Source organism: Dicentrarchus labrax, unplaced genomic scaffold, assembly GCF_905237075.1.
Source record: "Dicentrarchus labrax unplaced genomic scaffold, dlabrax2021, whole genome shotgun sequence".
NCBI classification, from domain to species: domain Eukaryota; kingdom Metazoa; phylum Chordata; class Actinopteri; family Moronidae; genus Dicentrarchus; species Dicentrarchus labrax.
This window is the reverse complement of record NW_026136763.1, coordinates 111,686-137,106: the sequence shown is the minus strand read 5'-3', so window position 1 is coordinate 137,106 and position 25,421 is coordinate 111,686. Positions and strand designations below refer to the sequence as shown.

Genomic DNA, 25,421 nt, shown 5'->3' with positions numbered 1-25,421 from the left:
TCAGTGACACACCTGTACAGGTACAGCTTCAGGAACCAGCTCCAGGTCCCAGATATACCTTCAACTGAAGTGAGGAACTAAACACATCATCAAACACGTGGTAAGTTTCAGCTTCATTAATCTTTTATCCAGAGCCGTTAGTCCTACGTGATCCTTCAGAGTTCTGGTCAGAATTGAGGTGGGTAGATCTGTTGATCTCTGCTGATGTTTCCTTTGGTTCTTCTCCAGGTTTGATTCAGCTGGTTCTCCTGCTGGTTCTCCTTCTGGTTCTCCTGCTGGTTCTCCTTCTGGTTCTCCTGCTTGCTGCGCAGTGAGCAGCCATGCTGGGAAGAACAAGAACCCTCACTGGACGTTGTAGGTTTGAACTCCAGCAGTGCCGCTCCCTCTCCTCCTCTCTACCTCCATCTGAGCTCTCCAGACTCCATTACCCAGCAGGCAGTGGGAGCAGGAAGTACAGGTCTGGGCAGGAGGCGGAACAGATGAGCTTGGCTCAGATCAATCGCATCTTAAAGGTGAGAGAATCAGTCATTCAAGGTGTCAGTCAACCTACCAGTCAAACTGATCTGTCTTCTGTTGCCAGGCCAACGAATACAGCCGCACCTTCCCCAGAGGACCTGCCTCCCATGGTGTCCTGGGTTTCCATAGCAACATGTTGCCATCCAACCACCCTGGTGAGGATCGTCGGAGTAGCGCCACCTGCCTGCCGGGCTGTGGTGGCGTGCAGTTTGGTGTGTTTGATGGCCATGCAGGGTCGGCGTGCGCTCTCGCCGTCAGCCAGAGGCTCTTTTACTACATTGCCATAGCAACGCTGCCACTGAAGACACTGGCGGAGCTCGAACGGGCGGTGGAAGAGGAACGGGCCGTACCACCACTGCTGGAGTGGCACAAACACCCACAAGACCACAGCTGCCCTGATGGAGGAGCGATCTCCTTCCAAAGCCTCCGAAACTACTGGCAAGAGAGGCTGGAGGATAAAGAGGAGGAGGAGGAGGAGGAGGAGGAGGAGGTAACCAGCCAGCCAGTCAAATCCATGAACCAGTCTAGAGGTTTTAATTCAATTCAATTCAATTCAATTCAATTCAATTCAATTTTATTTGTATAGCGCCAATTCATAACTGAAGTTATCTCAGGACACTTTTCAAATAGAGCAGGTCTAGACCGAACTCTTTAACTGGTCTAAAATTGTGGACCCAAAAGATGGAACCTGATGCAGTATATATTTTTTAAATGTTTAACAATGTCTGCCAGAACATTTACAAAAACTATGTTTCTTTGTATTTCTATATCATGATCAAATCATTTTATCTTCCTGTAAAACTAAATGTGATGTGAGCTTACGTCAGCATGAACTAACTGATTTCAACCAATAATATCCTGATACTCACCCGTCAATCAAACTGCAACTGTTAGTGACACAGAGCTCATTGATTACTGTACAAACACAACTTTATTAACACTGTACAAACACAACTTTATTAACACTGTACAAACACAACTTTATTAACACTGTACAAACACAACTTTATTAACACTGTACAGACACACAACTTTATTAACACTGTACCAACACACAACTTTATTTACACTGTATAAACACAACTTTATTAACACTGTACAAACACACAACTTTATTAACACTGTACAAACACAACTTTATTATCACTATACAAACACAACTTTATTAACACTGTACAAACACAACTTTATTATCACTGTACAAACACAACTTTATTATCACTGTACAAACACACAACTTTATTAACACTGTACAAACACAAAACTTTATTATCACTGTACAGACACACAACTTTATTAACACTGTACAAACACACAACTTTATTAACACTGTACAAACACACAACTTTATTAACACTGTACAAACACACAACTTTATTAACACTGTACAAACACAACTTTATTATCACTGTACAAACACAACTTTATTAACACTGTACAAACACAACTTTATTAACACTGTACAAACACAACTTTATTATCACTGTACAAACACACAACTTTATTAACACTGTATAAACACAACTTTATTAACACTGTACAAACACAACTTTATTAACACTGTACAAACACACAACTTTATTAACACTGTACAAACACAACTTTATTAACACTGTACAAACACACAACTTTATTATCACTGTACAAACACAACTTTATTAACACTGTACAAACACAACTTTATTAACACTGTACAAACACACAACTTTATTAACACTGTATAAACACAACTTTATTAACACTGTACAAACACAACTTTATTAACACTGTACAAACACACAACTTTATTAACACTGTACAAACACAACTTTATTAACACTGTACAAACACACAACTTTATTATCACATTACAAACACACAACTTTATTAACACTGTACAAACACAACTTTATTATCACTGTACAAACACACAACTTTATTAACACTGTACAAACACACAACTTTATTAACACTGTACAAACACACAACTTTATTAACACTGTACAAACACAACTTTATTATCACTGTACAAACACAACTTTATTAACACTGTACAAACACAACTTTATTAACACTGTACAAACACAACTTTATTATCACTGTACAAACACACAACTTTATTATCACTGTACAAACACACAACTTTATTAACACTGTACAAACACAACTTTATTAACACTGTACAAACACACAACTTTATTAACACTGTACAAACACACAACTTTATTAACACTGTACAAACACAACTTTATTATCACTGTACAAACACACAACTTTATTATCACTGTACAAACACACAACTTTATTAACACTGTACAAACACACAACTTTATTAACACTGTACAAACACACAACTTTATTAACACTGTACAAACACAACTTTATTAACACTGTACAAACACAACTTTATTAACACTGTACAAACACACAACTTTATTAACACTGTACAAACACAACTTTATTAACACTGTACAAACACACAACTTTATTAACACTGTACAAACACACAACTTTATTAACACTGTACAAACACAACTTTATTAACACTGTACAAACACACAACTTTATTAACACTGTACAGACACACAACTTTATTAACACTGTACAAACACACAACTTTATTATCACTGTACAGACACACAACTTTATTAACACTGTACAAACACAACTTTATTAACACTGTACAAACACACAACTTTATTAACACTGTACAAACACAACTTTATTAACACTGTACAAACACACAACTTTATTAACACTGTACAAACACAACTTTATTATCACTGTACAAACACACAACTTTATTAACACTGTACAAACACACAACTTTATTAACACGGTACAAACACAACTTTATTAACACTGTACAAACACAAAACTTTATTAACACTGTACAAACACACAACTTTATTAACACTGCACAAACACACACAACTTTATTATCACTGTACAAACACACAACTTTATTATCACTGTACAAACACACAACTTTATTAACACTGTACAAACACAACTTTATTAACACTGTACAAACACACAACTTTATTAACACTGTACAAACACACAACTTTATTAACACTGTACAAACACAACTTTATTAACACTGTACAAACACACAACTTTATTATCACTGTACAAACACAACTTTATTATCACTGTACAAACACACAACTTTATTAACACTGTACAAACACACAACTTTATTAACACTGTACAAACACAACTTTATTAACACTGTACAAACACACAACTTTATTAACACTATACAAACACAACTTTATTATCACTGTACAAACACACACAACTTTATTAACACTGTACAGACACACAACTTTATTAACACTGTACAAACACAACTTTATTATCACTGTACAAACACACAACTTTATTAACACTGTACAAACACACAACTTTATTATCACTGTACAAACACAACTTTATTATCACTGTACAAACACACAACTTTATTAACACTGTACAAACACACAACTTTATTAACACTGTACAAACACAACTTTATTAACACTGTACAAACACACAACTTTATTAACACTGTACAAACACACAACTTTATTAACACGGTACAAACACAACTTTATTAACACTGTACAAACACAAAACTTTATTAACACTGTACAAACACAACTTTATTATCACTGTACAAACACAACTTTATTAACACTGTACAGACACAACTTTATTAACACTGTACAAACACAACTTTATTAACACTGTACAAACACACAACTTTATTGACACTGTACAAACACACAACTTTATTAACACTGTACAAACACAACTTTATTATCACTGTACAAACACACAACTTTATTATCACTGTACAAACACACAACTTTATTATCACTGTACAAACACACAACTTTATTAACACTGTACAAACACACAACTTTATTAACACTGTACAAACACAACTTTATTATCACTGTACAAACACAACTTTATTAACACTGTACAAATACACAACTTTATTATCACATTACAAACACAACTTTATTATCACTGTACAAACACACAACTTTATTATCACTGTACAAACACACAACTTTATTAACACTGTACAAACACACAACTTTATTAACACTGTACAAACACAACTTTATTAACACTGTACAGACACACAACTTTATTAACACTGTACAAACACAAATTTATTAACACTGTACAAACACAACTTTATTAACACTGTACAGACACACAACTTTATTAACACTGTACAAACACAACTTCATTAACACTGTACAGACACACAACTTTATTAACACTGTACAAACACACAACTTTATTAACACTGTACAAACACACAACTTTATTAACACTGTACAAACACACAACTTTATTAACACTGTACACACACAACTTTATTAACACTGTACAAACACACAACTTTATTAACACTGTACAAACACAACTTTATTAACACTGTACAAACACAACTTTATTAACACTGTACAAACACACAACTTTATTATCACTGTACAAACACACAACTTTATTATCACTGTACAAACACACAACTTTATTAACACTGTACAAACACAACTTTATTAACACTGTACAAACACACAACTTTATTAACACTGTACAAACACACAACTTTATTATCACTGTACAAACACACAACTTTATTAACACTGTACAAACACAACTTTATTAACACTGTACAAACACACAACTTTATTAACACTGTACAAACACCCAACTTTATTAACACTGTACACACACAACTTTATTAACACTGTACAAACACACAACTTTATTAACACTGTACAAACACAACTTTATTAACACTGTACAAACACACAACTTTATTAACACTGTACAAACACAACTTTATTAACACTGTACAAACACACAACTTTATTAACACTGTACAGACACACAACTTTATTAACACTGTACAAACACACAACTTTATTATCACTGTACAAACACACAACTTTATTAACACTGTACAAACACACAACTTTATTAACACTGTACAAACAACTTTATTAACACTGTACAAACACACAACTTTATTAACACTGTACAAACACAACTTTATTATCACTGTACAAACACACAACTTTATTAACACTGTACAAACACAACTTTATTAACACTGTACAAACACACAACTTTATTAACACTGTACAAACACAACTTTATTAACACTGTACAAACACAACGTTATTAACACTGTACAAACACACAACTTTATTAAACCTGTACAAACACAACTTTATTAACATTGTACAAACACACAACTTAATTAACACTCTACAAACACAACTTTATTAACACTGTACAAAAACACAACTTTATTAACACTGTACAAACACACAACTTTATTAACACTGTACAAACACAACTTTATTATCACTGTACAAACACACAACTTTATTAACACTGTACAAACACACAACTTTATTATCACATTACAAACACAACTTTATTAACACTGTACAAACACACAACTTTATTAACACTGTACAAACACACAACTTTATTAACACTGTACAAACACAAAACTTTATTAACACTGTACAAACACACAACTTTATTAACACTGCACAAACACACACAACTTTATTATCACTGTACAAACACACAACTTTATTAACACTATACAAACACAACTTTATTATCACTGTACAAACACACACAACTTTATTATCACTGTACAAACACACAACTTTATTAACACTGTACAAACACACAACTTTATTAACACTGTACAAACACAACTTTATTAACACTGTACAAACACACAACTTTATTAACACTGTACAAACACACAACTTTATTAACACGGTACAAACACAACTTTATTAACACTGTACAAACACAAAACTTTATTAACACTGTACAAACACAACTTTATTATCACTATACAAACACACAACTTTATTAACACTGTACAAACACACAACTTTATTATCACATTACAAACACAACTTTATTAACATGTACAAACACACAACTTTATTAACACTGTACAAACACACAACTTTATTAACACGGTACAAACACAACTTTATTAACACTGTACAAACACACAACTTTATTATCACTGTACAAACACACAACTTTACTATCACTGTACAAACACACAACTTTATTAACACTATACAAACACACAACTTTATTAACACTGTACAAACACACAACTTTATTAACACGGTACAAACACAACTTTATTAACACTGTACAAACACACAACTTTATTATCACTGTACAAACACACAACTTTACTATCACTGTACAAACACACAACTTTATTAACACTATACAAACACAACTTTATTATCACTGTACAAACACACACAACTTTATTATCACTGTACAAACACACAACTTTATTATCACTGTACAAACACACAACTTTATTAACACTGTACAAACACACAACTTTATTAACACTGTACAAACACAAAACTTTATTAACACTGTACAAACACACAACTTTATTAACACTGCACAAACACACACAACTTTATTATCACTGTACAAACACACAACTTTATTATCACTGTACAAACACACACAACTTTATTATCACTGTACAAACACACAACTTTATTAACACTGTACAAACACACAACTTTATTAACACTGTACAAACACAACTTTATTAACACTGTACAAACACACAACTTTATTAACACTGTACAAACACACAACTTTATTAACACGGTACAAACACAACTTTATTAACACTGTACAAACACACAACTTTATTAACACTGTACAAACACAACTTTATTATCACTGTACAAACACACAACTTTATTAACACTGTACAAACACACAACTTTATTAACACTGTACAAACACAACTTTATTAACACTGTACAAACACACAACTTTATTAACACTGTACAAACACACAACTTTATTATCACTGTACAAACAGAACTTTATTAACACTGTACAAACACACAACTTTATTAACACTGTACAAACACACAACTTTATTATCACTGTACAAACACAACTTTATTAACACTGTACAAACACAACTTTATTAACACTGTACAAACACACAACTTTATTAACACTGTATAAACACACAACTTTATTAACACTGTACAAACACACAACTTTATTAACACTGTACAAACACACAACTTTATTAACACTGTACAAACACACAACTTTATTATCACTGTACAAACACACAACTTTATTATCACTGTACAAACACACAACTTTATTAACACTGTACAAACATACAACTTTATTATCACTGTACAAACACAACTTTATTAACACTGTACAAACACAACTTTATTAACACTGTACAGACACAACTTTATTAACACTGTACAAACACAACTTTATTAACACTGTACAGACACACAACTTTATTAACACTGTACAAACACAACTTTATTATCACTGTACAAACACACAACTTTATTAACACTGTACAAACACAACTTTATTATCACTGTACAAACACACAACTTTATTAACACTGTACAAATACACAACTTTATTATCACATTACAAACACAACTTTATTAACATGTACAAACACACAACTTTATTAACACTGTACAAACACACAACTTTATTAACACGGTACAAACACAACTTTATTAACACTGTACAAACACAAAACTTTATTAACACTGTACAAACACACAACTTTATTAACACTGCACAAACACACACAACTTTATTATCACTGTACAAACACACAACTTTATTATCACTGTACAAACACACAACTTTATTAACACTATACAAACACAACTTTATTATCACTGTACAAACACACAACTTTATTAACACTATACAAACACAACTTTATTATCACTGTACAAACACACAACTTTATTAACACTGTACAAACACACAACTTTATTAACACTGTACAAACACAACTTTATTAACACTGTACAAACACACAACTTTATTAACACTGTACAAACACACAACTTTATTAACACGGTACAAACACAACTTTATTAACACTGTACAAACACAAAACTTTATTAACACTGTACAAACACAACTTTATTAACACTGTACAAACACAACTTTATTAACACTGTACAAACACACAACTTTATTATCACTGTACAAACACACAACTTTATTATCACTGTACAAACACACAACTTTATTAACACTGTACACACACAACTTTATTAACACTGTACAAACACACAACTTTATTAACACTGTACAAACACAACTTTATTAACACTGTACAAACACAACTTTATTAACACTGTACAAACACACAACTTTATTATCACTGTACAAACACACAACTTTATTATCACTGTACAAACACACAACTTTATTAACACTGTACAAACACAACTTTATTAACACTGTACAAACACACAACTTTATTAACACTGTACAAACACACAACTTTATTATCACTGTACAAACACACAACTTTATTAACACTGTACAAACACAACTTTATTAACACTGTACAAACACACAACTTTATTAACACTGTACAAACACACAACTTTATTAACACTGTACACACACAACTTTATTAACACTGTACAAACACACAACTTTATTAACACTGTACAAACACAACTTTATTAACACTGTACAAACACACAACTTTATTAACACTGTACAAACACAACTTTATTAACACTGTACAAACACACAACTTTATTAACACTGTACAGACACACAACTTTATTAACACTGTACAAACACACAACTTTATTATCACTGTACAAACACACAACTTTATTAACACTGTACAAACACACAACTTTATTAACACTGTACAAACAACTTTATTAACACTGTACAAACACACAACTTTATTAACACTGTACAAACACAACTTTATTATCACTGTACAAACACACAACTTTATTAACACTGTACAAACACAACTTTATTAACACTGTACAAACACACAACTTTATTAACACTGTACAAACACAACTTTATTAACACTGTACAAACACAACGTTATTAACACTGTACAAACACACAACTTTATTAAACCTGTACAAACACAACTTTATTAACACTGTACAAACACACAACTTTATTAACACTCTACAAACACAACTTTATTAACACTGTACAAAAACACAACTTTATTAACACTGTACAAACACACAACTTTATTAACACTGTACAAACACAACTTTATTATCACTGTACAAACACACAACTTTATTAACACTGTACAAACACACAACTTTATTATCACATTACAAACACAACTTTATTAACACTGTACAAACACACAACTTTATTAACACTGTACAAACACACAACTTTATTAACACGGTACAAACACAACTTTATTAACACTGTACAAACACAAAACTTTATTAACACTGTACAAACACACAACTTTATTAACACTGCACAAACACACACAACTTTATTATCACTGTACAAACACACAACTTTATTAACACTATACAAACACAACTTTATTATCACTGTACAAACACACACAACTTTATTATCACTGTACAAACACACAACTTTATTAACACTGTACAAACACACAACTTTATTAACACTGTACAAACACAACTTTATTAACACTGTACAAACACACAACTTTATTAACACTGTACAAACACACAACTTTATTAACACGGTACAAACACAACTTTATTAACACTGTACAAACACAAAACTTTATTAACACTGTACAAACACAACTTTATTATCACTATACAAACACACAACTTTATTAACACTGTACAAACACACAACTTTATTATCACATTACAAACACAACTTTATTAACATGTACAAACACACAACTTTATTAACACTGTACAAACACACAACTTTATTAACACGGTACAAACACAACTTTATTAACACTGTACAAACACACAACTTTATTATCACTGTACAAACACACAACTTTACTATCACTGTACAAACACACAACTTTATTAACACTATACAAACACACAACTTTATTAACACTGTACAAACACACAACTTTATTAACACGGTACAAACACAACTTTATTAACACTGTACAAACACACAACTTTATTATCACTGTACAAACACACAACTTTACTATCACTGTACAAACACACAACTTTATTAACACTATACAAACACAACTTTATTATCACTGTACAAACACACACAACTTTATTATCACTGTACAAACACACAACTTTATTATCACTGTACAAACACACAACTTTATTAACACTGTACAAACACACAACTTTATTAACACTGTACAAACACAAAACTTTATTAACACTGTACAAACACACAACTTTATTAACACTGCACAAACACACACAACTTTATTATCACTGTACAAACACACAACTTTATTATCACTGTACAAACACACACAACTTTATTATCACTGTACAAACACACAACTTTATTAACACTGTACAAACACACAACTTTATTAACACTGTACAAACACAACTTTATTAACACTGTACAAACACACAACTTTATTAACACTGTACAAACACACAACTTTATTAACACGGTACAAACACAACTTTATTAACACTGTACAAACACAAAACTTTATTAACACTGTACAAACACAACTTTATTATCACTGTACAAACACAACTTTATTAACACTGTACAAACACAACTTTATTAACACTGTACAGACACAACTTTATTAACACTGTACAAACACAACTTTATTAACACTGTACAGACACACAACTTTATTAACACTGTACAAACACAACTTTATTATCACTGTACAAACACACAACTTTATTAACACTGTACAAACACAACTTTATTAACATGTACAAACACACAACTTTATTAACACTGTACAAACACACAACTTTATTAACACGGTACAAACACAACTTTATTAACACTGTACAAACACAAAACTTTATTAACACTGTACAAACACACAACTTTATTAACACTGCACAAACACACACAACTTTATTATCACTGTACAAACACACAACTTTATTATCACTGTACAAACACACAACTTTATTAACACTGTACAAACACACACAACTTTATTATCACTGTACAAACACACAACTTTATTAACACTGTACAAACACACACAACTTTATTAACACTGTACAAACACACAACTTTATTATCACTGTACAAACACACAACTTTATTAACACTATACAAACACAACTTTATTATCACTGTACAAACACACACAACTTTATTATCACTGTACAAACACACAACTTTATTATCACTGTACAAACACACAACTTTATTAACACTGTACAAACACACAACTTTATTAACACTGTACAAACACAACTTTATTAACACTGTACAAACACACAACTTTATTAACACTGTACAAACACAACTTTATTATCACTGTACAAACACACAACTTTATTAACACTGTACAAACACAACTTTATTAACACTGTACAAACACACAACTTTATTAACACTGTACAAACACAACTTTATTAACACTGTACAAACACAACGTTATTAACACTGTACAAACACACAACTTTATTATCACTGTACAAACACACACAACTTTATTATCACTGTACAAACACACAACTTTATTAACACTGTACAAACACACAACTTTATTAACACTGTACAAACACAACTTTATTATCACTGTACAAACACACAACTTTATTAACACTGTACAAACACAACTTTATTAACACTGTACAAACACACAACTTTATTAACACTGTACAAACACACAACTTTATTAACACGGTACAAACACACAACTTTATTAACACTGTACAAACACAAAACTTTATTAACACTGTACAAACACAACTTTATTATCACTGTACAAACACAACTTTATTAACACTGTACAAACACAACTTTATTAACACTGTACAGACACAACTTTATTAACACTGTACAAACACAACTTTATTAACACTGTACAGACACACAACTTTATTAACACTGTACAAACACAACTTTATTATCACTGTACAAACACACAACTTTATTAACACTGTACAAACACAACTTTATTATCACTGTACAAACACACAACTTTATTAACACTGTACAAACACACAACTTTATTAACACTGTACAAACACAACTTTATTAACACTGTACAAACACACAACTTTATTAACACTGTACAAACACACAACTTTATTATCACTGTACAAACACAACTTTATTAACACTGTACAAACACACAACTTTATTATCACTGTACAAACACAACTTTATTAACACTGTACAAACACAACTTTATTAACACTGTACAGACACACAACTTTATTAACACTGTATAAACACACAACTTTATTAACACTGTACAAACACACAACTTTATTAACACTGTACAAACACACAACTTTATTAACACTGTACAAACACACAACTTTATTATCACTGTACAAACACACAACTTTATTATCACTGTACAAACACACAACTTTATTAACACTGTACAAACACACAACTTTATTATCACTGTACAAACACAACTTTATTAACACTGTACAAACACAACTTTATTAACACTGTACAGACACAACTTTATTAACACTGTACAAACACAACTTTATTAACACTGTACAGACACACAACTTTATTAACACTGTACAAACACAACTTTATTATCACTGTACAAACACACAACTTTATTAACACTGTACAAACACAACTTTATTATCACTGTACAAACACACAACTTTATTAACACTGTACAAATACACAACTTTATTATCACATTACAAACACAACTTTATTAACACTGTACAAACACACAACTTTATTAACACTGTACAAACACACAACTTTATTAACACGGTACAAACACAACTTTATTAACACTGTACAAACACAAAACTTTATTAACACTGTACAAACACACAACTTTATTAACACTGCACAAACACACACAACTTTATTATCACTGTACAAACACACAACTTTATTATCACTGTACAAACACACAACTTTATTAACACTATACAAACACAACTTTATTATCACTGTACAAACACACAACTTTATTAACACTATACAAACACAACTTTATTATCACTGTACAAACACACAACTTTATTAACACTGTACAAACACACAACTTTATTAACACTGTACAAACACAACTTTATTAACACTGTACAAACACACAACTTTATTAACACTGTACAAACACACAACTTTATTAACACGGTACAAACACAACTTTATTAACACTGTACAAACACAAAACTTTATTAACACTGTACAAACACAACTTTATTATCACTGTACAAACACAACTTTATTAACACTGTACAGACACAACTTTATTAACACTGTACAAACACAACTTTATTAACACTGTACAAACACACAACTTTATTGACACTGTACAAACACACAACTTTATTAACACTGTACAAACACAACTTTATTATCACATTACAAACACAACTTTATTAACACTGTACAAACACACAACTTTATTATCACTGTACAAAGAAACAACTTTATTATCAATGTACAAACACAACTTTATTAACACTGTACAAACACACAACTTTATTAACACTGTACAAACACACAACTTTATTATCACTGTACAAACACAACTTTATTAACACTGTACAAACACACAACTTTATTGACACTGTACAAACACACAACTTTATTAACACTGTACAAACACAACTTTATTAACACTGTACAAACACACAACTTTATTAACACTGTACAAACACACAACTTTATTAACACTGTACAAACACAACTTTATTAACACTGTACAAACACACAACTTTATTAACACTGTACAAACACAACTTTATTAACACTGTACAAACACACAACTTTATTAACACTGTACAAACACACAACTTTATTAACACTGTACAAACACAACTTTATTAACACTGTACAAACACACAACTTTATTATCACTGTACAAACACAACTTTATTAACACTGTACAAACACAACTTTATTAACACTGTACAAACACAACTTTATTATCACTGTACAGACACACAACTTTATTAACACTGTACAAACACACAACTTTATTATCACTGTACAAACACACAACTTTATTATCACTGTACAAACACAACTTTATTAACACTGTACAAACACACAACTTTATTAACACTGTACAAACACACAACTTTATTATCACTGTACAAACACAACTTTATTAACACTGTACAAACACACAACTTTATTATCACTGTACAAACACACAACTTTATTAACACTGTACAGACACACAACTTTATTAACACTGTACAAACACAACTTTATTAACACTGTACAAACACACAACTTTATTAACACTGTACAAACACACAACTTTATTAACACTGTACAAACACAACTTTATTATCACTGTACAAACACAACTTTATTAACACTGTACAAACACACAACTTTATTAACACTGTACAAACACAACTTTATTAACACTGTACAAACACAACTTTATTAACACTGTACAAACACACAACTTTATTAACACTGTACAGACACACAACTTTATTAACACTGTACAAACACAACTTTATTAACACTGTACAAACACAACTTTATTATCACTGTACAGACACACAACTTTATTAACACTGTACAAACACACAACTTTATTAACACTGTACAAACACAACTTTATTAACACTGTACAAACACAACTTTATTAACAGTGTACAAACACAACGTTATTAACACTGTACAAACACAACTTTATTAACACTGTACAAACACAACTTTATTAACACTGTACAAACACAACTTTATTAACAGTGTACAAACACAACGTTATTAACACTGTACAAACACACAACTTTATTATCACTGTACAAACACACAACTTTATTAACACTGTACAAACACAACAGGACGTCTCGAGTTCTGAGTCCTTCATTGGCTCAGACAGGAAGTGAATGCAGCTTTAAAGCTTTCATGTGTTGCAATGTCATTATCTGTCTCCTCTCTGATTGGCTGCAGGACAGCGCAAAAGTGACATCAGCACTGGTCAGCGCTTTCCGTCGTCTTGACTACGACCTTTCTGTGGAGGCCCAGGTCCACCTGTCCATGTCCTCACCAAGGTCCACATTTCTGATCTTCTTTTTCTTTAAGAGAAAATTGAGCATTTTGTTGCTAACCTGTTAATTAGTGAAATTAGCTCACCACAGATTCTGAAAATACCAACATTGATGAGAACTGTAAATAAACTCTAGAAGCACTACCTGATACAACCCATGTCAGCTCATCACCCATGATTTACCCATGATGACAGTGTCCTTATGTTGGATAAAACATAGTGAGCAAGAAAAACCTGAGTAAACTGATCCTGACTGAAGGCGCTATATCACTTTCAGGTGTTCATTGAAACAACATATTCCTGCCATAATCTTACACCCCCTGGTGAATCCTCTCTCTCTGTCCACAGACGGATGTCTCACCCTGGGGAGGCATTCTCTCTGTCCTCCCCCCTGCGGGCGGCGCTGTCCGGCTGCACGGCCTGCGTCGCTCATGTATCCAATGGGGTCCTGCACGTGGCAAACCTGGGTGACAGCCGGGCCGTCCTTGGCATCCAGGAGCCGAACGGCCACTGGTCGGCAGTCAGCCTCACCAACGACCACAATGCGCAGAACCCAGACGAGCTGCAAAGGATTCTGGGGGAACACCCGTCATCTGAGCGGAGGACGGTGGTCCGCCATGACCGCCTGTTGGGTCTCCTGCTACCCTTCAGGGCATTTGGTGACGTCCGCTTCAAGTGGAGTGCAGAGATGCTGAGTCGAGTCTACGAAACACGACCAGACATCCTGTCCGCAGTCAGCGAAGCGGCCCGGGTGCTGCCGCCACACTACCTGACCCCACCCTACCTGAGTGCCCAGCCGGAGGTCACCCGACACCGCATCAGACCCGTTGACAAGTTCCTTGTCTTAGCCACTGATGGACTCTGGGAGCTGATGCACAGACAGACGGTTGTCCGGCTAGTGGGGGAACAACTGACAGGTCAGATCCTCACTGAGTTCACCAAACTCCTGAACCCAGACTGAAGTCTGAACCACAGACACAATAAGTAGAAGTACAAGTCTTTATAGTCTCTCTGTTCTGCTCTGTGAATATGCGGCTAGTCTACAACCCTTTCGCGCAAAGCAACACAGAGCAGATCACACTGGCAGGAAGTCAGACAAAGACACGGCAAAAAGAATTGGGTAAATTTTCTAAATAAAATACTGCATACAGATCGAGTTTAATGTTACATCAACATTGTGGCACCAGACAGGAAGTCAGAGGCAGGTTAGAGTTTGAATCTACTTTAAGGACAAAATACACAAGTAAACAATGTCAGGCACAACAGGCTCTGAAGATGCTCCGCTCGGTGGAATACGAAGACAAACCGCGATGCAGACGTTATAAAGCCGTGCTACCTGGGGATCATTCACTCTGGAGAGATAGTTGTGATGTCTTGGGTTTAGTGCCAAACTTGGTGCTTTTAAGGGTACCGACCAAATCACATTGGTACTACTATCAATCAGTGCTCCTTTCGGTATCTGAGAGCGCATCTGGGTGAGAGCAAAGAATATAATTAATGTCTGCTTTTAGATCAGCTGAAACACACACAGGTCAGATCCTCCTGGATCGACTGCTCCTGTCTGCTGACGCTGCGTTTACAGCAGCTATATTCCATTATACTGCTGAAGTTCTTATTCTTGTACATATATATCTTAAATATCATTTGGTAAAATGGTAGATGGACCTGTACTTGTATAGAGCCTTTCTAGTCTTCCGACCACTCAAAGCGCTTTTACGCTACGTGACACATTCACCCTTTATTCATTTCTCACCAAACATAACATCAATATGTCAATATCATATAGATCTATCTATCCTGTGTTTGGTGACATCTCTGCACTCTCTATTTGTCCCTTTAAGGGATGCTCATTTTTTTTACTGTTTTTTTTCTGATATTTTCTGATAATTTCTGATATTTTCGATATTATCTGATCTGAAGTTAATGATATTGTGCTTCTGTGTTTATTAGTAGTATAGTATAAGTGAATTAGTGTCATCCCATGCACAAATCATACATCAATAGTAGCCCAAATTCACACATAATCCATAATAATGACAATATAAAAAAATACAAATGCATTTAAAAAACAGCATATTGATCAGTCCCTCAAGGAATTTGCATTGGCAACAAATAATGCAAATTCAACCAATTTCTGTGAATTTTGCATCACTGCAAGTTTCCGCAAGTTTCCGCAAGTTTCACTAATCGTAGTTTCCTGCACAAAATATTGAGTCTCCAAACTCACTTCCTTGTTTCTAATGTTGAGGATGCAGACGCCTGGGACACAAACGTCTCACACTGACCCTCTGAACAAGTTGCCTTATTTCACTTTCTGCTGCAATTCCATCGTAAAAAAGTGCCTAAAACGACATGCATCACAACTTTTTAGAAATCAGACTTTTTAGGTCGAAACAATTTTTAAAAAAAGCCTGTGAAATCCTGGAGTGGCTGAAATTGTCCAAATTTGACAAATAATGTTTTCAGGGGAGCTTGTGTGTTAAGAGGAGCTGAGCTGCCCCTGGATCCTCTGTAGTTCCCACCCTGACACCACCAGCGTTACCTTTGCTAATAACAATTTAAGATCCAGAGAGATTCATCATTCAGCTCCTGGTCAGAGCAGCTCGGATGGTTAAGAACAGAGATTTACTTCTTGTCGATGTCCCTGTAATCAGTGGAAGCTCTTTCTTGCTGTACAGGCCTTCAGCAGCAGAGACCCATATTTCCCGGCACAGGCGTGACGCTGGGCAGCCTGCAGCGCCTCCTGCTGGAGAGGAGGGGCCGGGTCCTGTCGGTGCTGGAGGACCAGAACGCTGCCACCCACCTGCTCCGCCACGCTCTTGGGGACGATGGGTACGGAGCGGTGGCGCCAAACCGTCTGTCCAAGATGCTGAGTCTGCCGCCAGAGCTGGCAAGGAGGTACCGCGATGACATCACCATCACTGTCATCCATCTGAACGAGCCTAACCATTAACGAGTTCACCTGCTCAGGTGATTTTTTTGACTGTGTTACGTGTTCTGCTGCTCTCTGTAAAAGTATTTTAAATAAATATGAACTTTTGGTTCAGACGTCCATCCCCTCACTAAATAACAGAAACTCACTGAGCACCATCTAGACCGTACTCATTATTTACAGAGACCCAACAGTTCCCACCATGAGCAACACCTTGGAGACAGCGGCAAGGAAAAACGGATTTTAAAGACGCAGACACCTCGGACAGACCCGGACTCTAGGTGGGTGGGAGAGGGAGAGAGGGAGAGAGAGAGAGAGAGAGAGAGAGAGAGAGAGAGAGAGAGAGCTTTTAATCATCAAACTTATGAAATATAGAATATATCATATTCAGTCCCAATTAACTTTGCCCACACACACTCCCAAACATCAGCCAAGATGTGCTGTAAAACTTCCATGACTTCAACGAGACATTCAACTGACCGATTCAATTCAATTCAAGATTCAAGATTTTTATTGTCATATGAAACAAAAGAACGCAAGTTTCCTCTGTGCAATGAAATTCTTTCTTTGCTGTGCTGTCCACCCTGATACCGACGCATTAAGTACAATAAGTAACACAAAAAAACCCACAATATTACCCAATTATAGAATAGTAAAAAAACACATTAGTAAAAAATAAATAAAAATAACTCAATATTACAGTAATTTTAAAAGTGTCTGATGTGCAATGTGCAATGAATACCATGGAATGTAAACAGTAAACAGTTGTGCAAGAGCGCAGTTGTAAACAGCAGTACAGGTGTAAGGTGACAAGGTGGTACATTGATGTGACTCCTGTCAGCTGTTCAGGAGTCTGATTGCAGAGGGGAAGAAAGAGTTTTTGAGTCTCGTTGTTTTGCATTTCAAACTTCTGTACCTCTGGCCTGAGGGTAGAAGTGTGAACAGTCCATGTTGTGGATGGGTGGGGTCTCTGAGCATGGAGGCAGCTCTCCTGTGGACTCTGCGGTGGTAGATGCTCTGCAGAGAGGATCCTGGGCGACATGCCAAACTTCCTCAGCCTCCTCAGGAAATACAGCCGTTGTTGGGCCTTCTTAACCAGCTGCGAGGTGTTCAGTGTCCAGGTGAGGTCCTCACTGATGTGGACACCCAGGTATTTGAAACTGCTCACCCTCTCCTCTTCAAGCTCCCGGATAGACAGTGGATGATGAGGTCTCCTCTCCTTCCTCATGTCCACTATCATCTCCCTTGTCTTGTTTGTGTTGAGGGAGAGGTTGTTGTCATCACACCATGCCACTAGACCGGCCACCTCCCTCCTGTAGGCTGCTTCGTCACCCCCAGTGATGCGACCGATCACTGCAGTGTCATCCGCGAACTTCAGGATGATGTTGTCCTTGTGGGAGGCGACACAGTCATGGTTGAACAGGGTGTAGAGGATGGGGCTGAGAACACATCCCTGAGGGGTGCCAGTGTTGGTGATGATGCTGGCTGAAGTCCTATTACCAATCCTGACAGACAGGGGCCTGCCAGTCAGAAAGTCTAGGAGCCAGTTGCAGAGGGTGGGGTGCAGGCCAAGTGTGAGCAGTTTGAGAGTGAGTTTGTGGGGGATGACTGTATTAAATGCTGAGCTGTAATCCACAAAGAGAATCCTGATGTAGGAGTTTGTTTTCCAGGTTGGATAGGGAATAGTGGAGTGTAACAGTGATGGCGTCTGAGGTGGACCTGTTCGGCCGGTATGCAAATTGCAGGGGGTCCAGTGTGTCTGGTAGGCTGTTCTGGATGTGGGCCATCACCACTTTCTCGAAGCACCTTGCGATGATTGGAGTGAGTTCTACTGGCCTGTAGTCGTCCAGACAGGTGGGTGGGCTTTTCTTGAGGAGGGGAACAATTGTTGTGGTCTTGAAGCAGGTGGGAACAATGCTCTGGCTGAGGGAGAGGTTGAATATGGAGGTGAGAACGTCAGCCAGCTCATTAGCACATGCTCTGAGGGCCCGCCCCGGGATGTTGTCTGGTCCTCCTGCCTTTCGGGGGTTATGGTGCTATCCATTTGTCTCATTGCCTTGCTTGTACCACTTATAGCGTTCCAGTTTGTCTTTGGGCAATACGAGTCGGAAAGAAGTGCAGCAGCTGTGTTGTTATTGTTTGTGGCTCATCTAAACAAGCTCATGTTTTTTTACAGAAACACTAACATTTCAAGTAATTCCGTTATTGCAAGTCTTACATTTCAATAATATTTTGCCATTTTCGCCTATTTCAATTTCAACAAGTGCTGTGGCGTTTGTCTCGAGCCACTAGGGGCCACCAGGGGCCACCAGGGGCCTCCAGTGGCAGTGGCAGGCTAGTTAGTTACATTAGCCTATTTAGCAAACCAGCTCGAAAACAAAACTTTACATTGTATTGCACGCACAGCAACACCGTGCAATGCATAAACTGGTGACCGGACTAAAGCAGCAATGTAAACAGTGTGTAAGAGCATTTATAATCGACATTAAAACGACCAACGTAGTACAAATACAAAGAAAATACATCTTAATATGGGCGCTGCCATATTTGTTTTGAGGGTCGTACATGACCTCAGGGTACCCCGAGCTGAACGGCTGAAATTCCGACCAAAAGGCGGTGTGTCTCGGTGAAATGTCGCGAGATAGCTGCAAGATTTACACTTTCCAACTCGGGTTCCGAGTTCACGAGAAAAATGGATAGCACCATTAATCCTCCTCAGTGCTCTGTGTACCTGGCCTGTTGAAACAGTTGGGGGAGGGGAGGGGAGGGGTGTTGAGCCGTCTGGGGAGTCTGGGTGTGTGCAGGCCTCCTCTCTGTGTTGTGGCTGGAGGTCTCAAACCGGGTGTAAAAGGTGTTGAGATCATCCGGCAGGCTGTCTGTGGAGCTTATAGTGTTGGTGGTGGTCCTGTATTCAGTGATGTGCTGCAGGCCTTGCCACATCTGCCCTGGGTCAGCAGTAGTGTAGAAGCTGTTCAGCTTCTCTCTATACTGCCTCTTGGCTGCTGTGATGGCTTTTCTCAGTCCGTACCTCGCAGCTTTGTACTCCGCCTCATTTCCTGATTTGAAAGCAAGGGAGCAAGTACGCAGCATGTGTCATACCTGACTGTTGATCCAGGGCTTCTGGTTGGGGAACTTCCTGACTTGTGTGGTGGGCATGATGTTATCAACACAAGTGCTAATGTACCCAGTCACATATTCAGCATAGTCCTGTATGCTGAAAGAAGAGTCCTCCAGAGTGGCTGCAGCTTTAAACACATCCCAGTCTGTCTGAGCGAAACAGTCGTGCAGGATGCTCTCAGTCTCTGTGGTCCAGAGTTTGACCTGTCTGGTGACAGGGTTTGATTGTTTTAGTCTCTGTCTATAAGCCGGATACATGAAGAGTGATATGTGGTCTGAGTGGACGAAGTGGGGGCGGGGTGCAGCCTTGTATGCACCATGTATGTTACTGTAAACATGGTCCGGTGTGTTCTTCTTTCGGGTGGGAATGTCCACATGTTGATGATATTTGGGGAGCACAGTCCGTAGTTGCACTGGTCGAAGTCGCCGGCAACAATAAAAACTGCATCGGGGTGAGCCGTCTCTAGCGCGCTGATGACGTCATGGAGTTCACTGAGCGCTGCCGATGAGTTGGCTCGTGGATGAATGTAAACAGCGGCCAAAAACACAGCAGTAAATTCCCTCGGTAGGTAATAGGGTCGGCATTTAATTCAGTTCAATTCAATTTTATTTGTATAGCACCAATTCATAACAAAAGTTATCTCAGGACACTTTTCAAATAGAGCAGGTCTAGACTGAACTCATGAAATTATTTACAGAGTCCCAACAGTACCACCATGAGCAAGCACTTGGCGACGGGGTAAGGAAACACTGCCTGTTAAAAGGCAGAAACCTAGGACAGATCCTCCGGCTCTAGGTGGGTGGTTGTCTGTCTCGACCAGTTGTGGTGAGAGAGAGAGAGAGAGAGAGAGAGAGAGAGAGAGAGAGAGCGAGAGAGAGACAGAGAGAGAGAGACAGACAGACAGACAGACAAGTGAGTCTCTAAGGTTTTTGGGGCCAAGAACAAGAATTTCGTTTTTTTCGAGTTTAACATCAGAAAATTGCAGGTCATCCAGGATTTTATGTCCTTAAGACATGTTTGTAATTTAGATAATTGATTAATTTCATTGGGCTTGATCGATAGATATAACTGCGTATCATCTGCATAACAGTGAAAGTTAAAAGAGTGTTTCCTAATAATGTTAAATTCGCTAGTTTTATACATTAAAAATTAGGGATGTTTGATAATATCAGCCCTCCGATATTATTGGCTGATATTCACAAAAAAATTTAATATCGGGAATTATCGGTATTGGGTTTTTATAACCGATGTTTGTTCTGTAGGCTTCAACATTTCCGAGCCTGCATGAACGCAGCATGGGACGTTTACCGGCGCGCGCTAGATGACATATAACAACAACAACTACACTAGACTGGTTGGTTGCTAACGGTGGCTAACAAGCAAACAATTTAAAGCTGAATGATTTTAATATTAACACAAACACATTAACCAAAGTTAGCGCTTAGCTAGCGATAAGCGCTTAGCTAGCGATTAGCGCGTAGCTAGCAATTAGCGTTAGCGCTCTTTTCAGTATTAATACAATGAAAGTTGAAGTTGTTCTCTTATTTTGCACAGACAGTGTTTACATTTGGAAAGCCATGTTGTATTTATGTATGCATCCAGTGGGGCATCACAATAAAATTAGTCATAATGTGTTAATTCCACAATAGGAGATATGTTATGTTGTTACAGTTTTGGTGTAAAAAGCCTGCATCGGTATCGGGTGATATTGATATAACGAAATTGAGAGTTGGACAATATCAGAATATTGGATACCGGCAGAAAAGCCAATATCGAGCATCCCTATTACAATTTTTACTGGCCAAGCTGTCTGAAAGATCATCCTACATTTGAAACCGCGAATGGCGGAGGTCCATAAAAATCTCCCATAATTCAATTCAATTTCAATTCAATTTTATTTGTATAGCGCCAATTCATAACAGAAGTTATCTCAGGACACTTTTCAAATAGAGCAGGTCTAGACCGAACTCTTTAACATTAATTACAGAGACCCAACAGTACCACCATGAGCAAGCACTTGGCGACAAGGGCAAGGAAACACTGCCTGTTAAAAGGCAGAAACCTAGGACAGATCCTCCGGCTCTAGGTGGGTGGTCGTCTGTCTCGACCAGTTGGGGTGAGAGAGAGAGAGAGAGAGAGAGAGAGAGAGAGGCAGAGCGAGAGAGAGAGGCAGAGAGAGAGAGAGCGAGAGACAGACAGACAGACAGGTGCACAGCAACAACAGTATTGGCAATGGCAGTCAAGCAGGACCATGGCAGGAGGCTCCACCAGGATCCATGAGAACCTGCGAGACGAGAAAGCACAAGAACCCCGGGGAAGAAGTGGAGTTAGTAACATGCATTAATGGGACATGAATGAGTAACCCATAACTTGCTTTGCCTAGGCTATAAACACTACAAAGACGGTTCACCAATGAAGTCATATCAATGCACATTTTCCCGCCAGATATACATTGTAACACTGTGGTATGTTTTGATAAAGCTAACTTTAACGTTACGTGAGGATGTCAGTCTTGTGAGAGTCTACAGAGATGGCGGAGCTCAAGAGAAAGGAGTCTGAGGTAGCTGTTCACTTAAATGATGCTGCACGTCTCAATTTGCTAAATCCTGGCGATGCCAATGCCCTGAATGATGTGATCATGGATTATTTCACATCCAGAGATCCAAGAGATGATGAAGTATCGGATTATAATGAATTTACCGACCAAGAGGAGTCCGATGAAGGTAAGCTAGCCGTGCTATTCTTAATGTAAGATACAAGGTGCACTTGCTATTTTAAATGACCAATGTGTAAGACTAGCCTTGTTATCAAAAACCTACAAGGATAATGTTACGATTAAAACACCCAGAGACTGCACCAGTGCCATCCCCCTCAGGTAACTTATCTCCTTGTGTAATGATAACTGTGATGTAGGTTAGCCTAGTGCTATTCCTGACAGGCTAGAAAGTTCCCTGGAAGATCTCGTTCGTTCAGAGTAACTTTATCCATTACCATTTTCCCGTTACACATTTCTTTTGTTCTGCGACACGAAGGCTTAAAACTTCAAATTAAAGCCACAAACTATGGTTGTTTATGCATGTAAGTTCAGCTGACATGTGAGTTTAAAACGAAGACTTAACCTTAATGTTAATGTTTGAGATACAGACTATAGCATTAACGTTAGGTTAATAGACTTGGTGATGTACATGCTAGTGACATTCAAGGCTGTAGTAGCCTTGCATCACAGATGGTGAAGACGGTTTCTTCACTTTGTGACATATTTTGCAATTTAAACGTAAGACATATAAATCTTATTTTGGTAGAGAGATGTTGGATTGAGCCAGATCCGATTGCTTCTTGTCAGCGTGCTGTGCAAGCCTGCACGTAACATGTTAATTTTTTTTAATAGTAGGCTACACCTTAACATATTGTTAACGTTTTGGTCGCACCTTGTCAAACAACATAATCTAATCATGATGATGATGATGATGATGATGATGATTATTTTGAGTAATAATAGTACTACTATAATAATGTTATAAAGAGTTCGGTCTAGACCTGCTCTATTTGAAAAGTGTCCTGAGATAACTTCTGTTATGAATTGGCGCTATACAAATAAAATTGAATTGAATTGAATTAATAGCCTACACGTCTTATGGGCATAGACATATTCCAATGGTGAAATACTGTGATGGATTGTCAATGTTGATTATTAGTAATAATGTAGTTCAACCTTTTTTATATAATACATATGTCTTACAGTTATTCATTCTTCCTCATTTCAGATGATGACCATCCCATATCCATTATTGAAGATGTAGCAGAGATACTACCACCAGTTCCACTTCAAGAAG

At 36.4% G+C, this 25,421-nt stretch overlaps 1 protein-coding gene and 1 long non-coding RNA gene across 3 annotated transcripts; one reads left to right on the top strand and one right to left on the bottom strand.

Moving 5' to 3' along the window:
- On the top strand, positions 1–25,421 carry LOC127359737 (pyruvate dehydrogenase [acetyl-transferring]-phosphatase 1, mitochondrial-like). Of its 2 annotated transcripts, XM_051393798.1 has the most exons (7): positions 1–100; positions 229–512; positions 581–1,006; positions 15,442–15,542; positions 15,887–16,455; positions 18,217–18,508; positions 25,353–25,421. In XM_051393798.1, the coding sequence occupies exons 2-6, from the start codon at positions 321–323 to the stop codon at positions 18,489–18,491; spliced, it is 1,563 nt and encodes a 520-aa protein (XP_051249758.1). In that variant the 5' UTR covers positions 1–100; positions 229–320; the 3' UTR covers positions 18,492–18,508; positions 25,353–25,421. The 2 variants fall into 2 exon arrangements, with proteins under 2 accessions (XP_051249758.1, XP_051249757.1); XM_051393797.1 differs by lacking the exon at positions 25,353–25,421 and having other exon boundaries at positions 18,217–18,586.
- LOC127359755 (uncharacterized) lies at positions 2,377–14,716 on the bottom strand. The gene is made up of 8 exons (XR_007882819.1): positions 14,525–14,716; positions 14,107–14,395; positions 12,585–12,690; positions 11,774–11,931; positions 8,779–8,938; positions 7,202–7,517; positions 4,898–5,161; positions 2,377–2,662 (listed from the first exon to the last, which is right to left on the bottom strand). It is a non-coding gene; the product is annotated as an uncharacterized LOC127359755 (long non-coding RNA).

Coding starts and splice junctions, on each gene's coding strand:
- LOC127359737 (XM_051393798.1), top strand. CDS start 321: ATGCTGGGAAGAACAAGAACCCTCACTGGACGTTGTAGGTTTGAACTC. Junction 513..580: donor AGATCAATCGCATCTTAAAG/GTGAGAGAATCA, acceptor TTCTGTTGCCAG/GCCAACGAATACAGCCGCAC. Junction 16,456..18,216: donor AGTGGGGGAACAACTGACAG/GTCAGATCCTCA, acceptor CTTGCTGTACAG/GCCTTCAGCAGCAGAGACCC.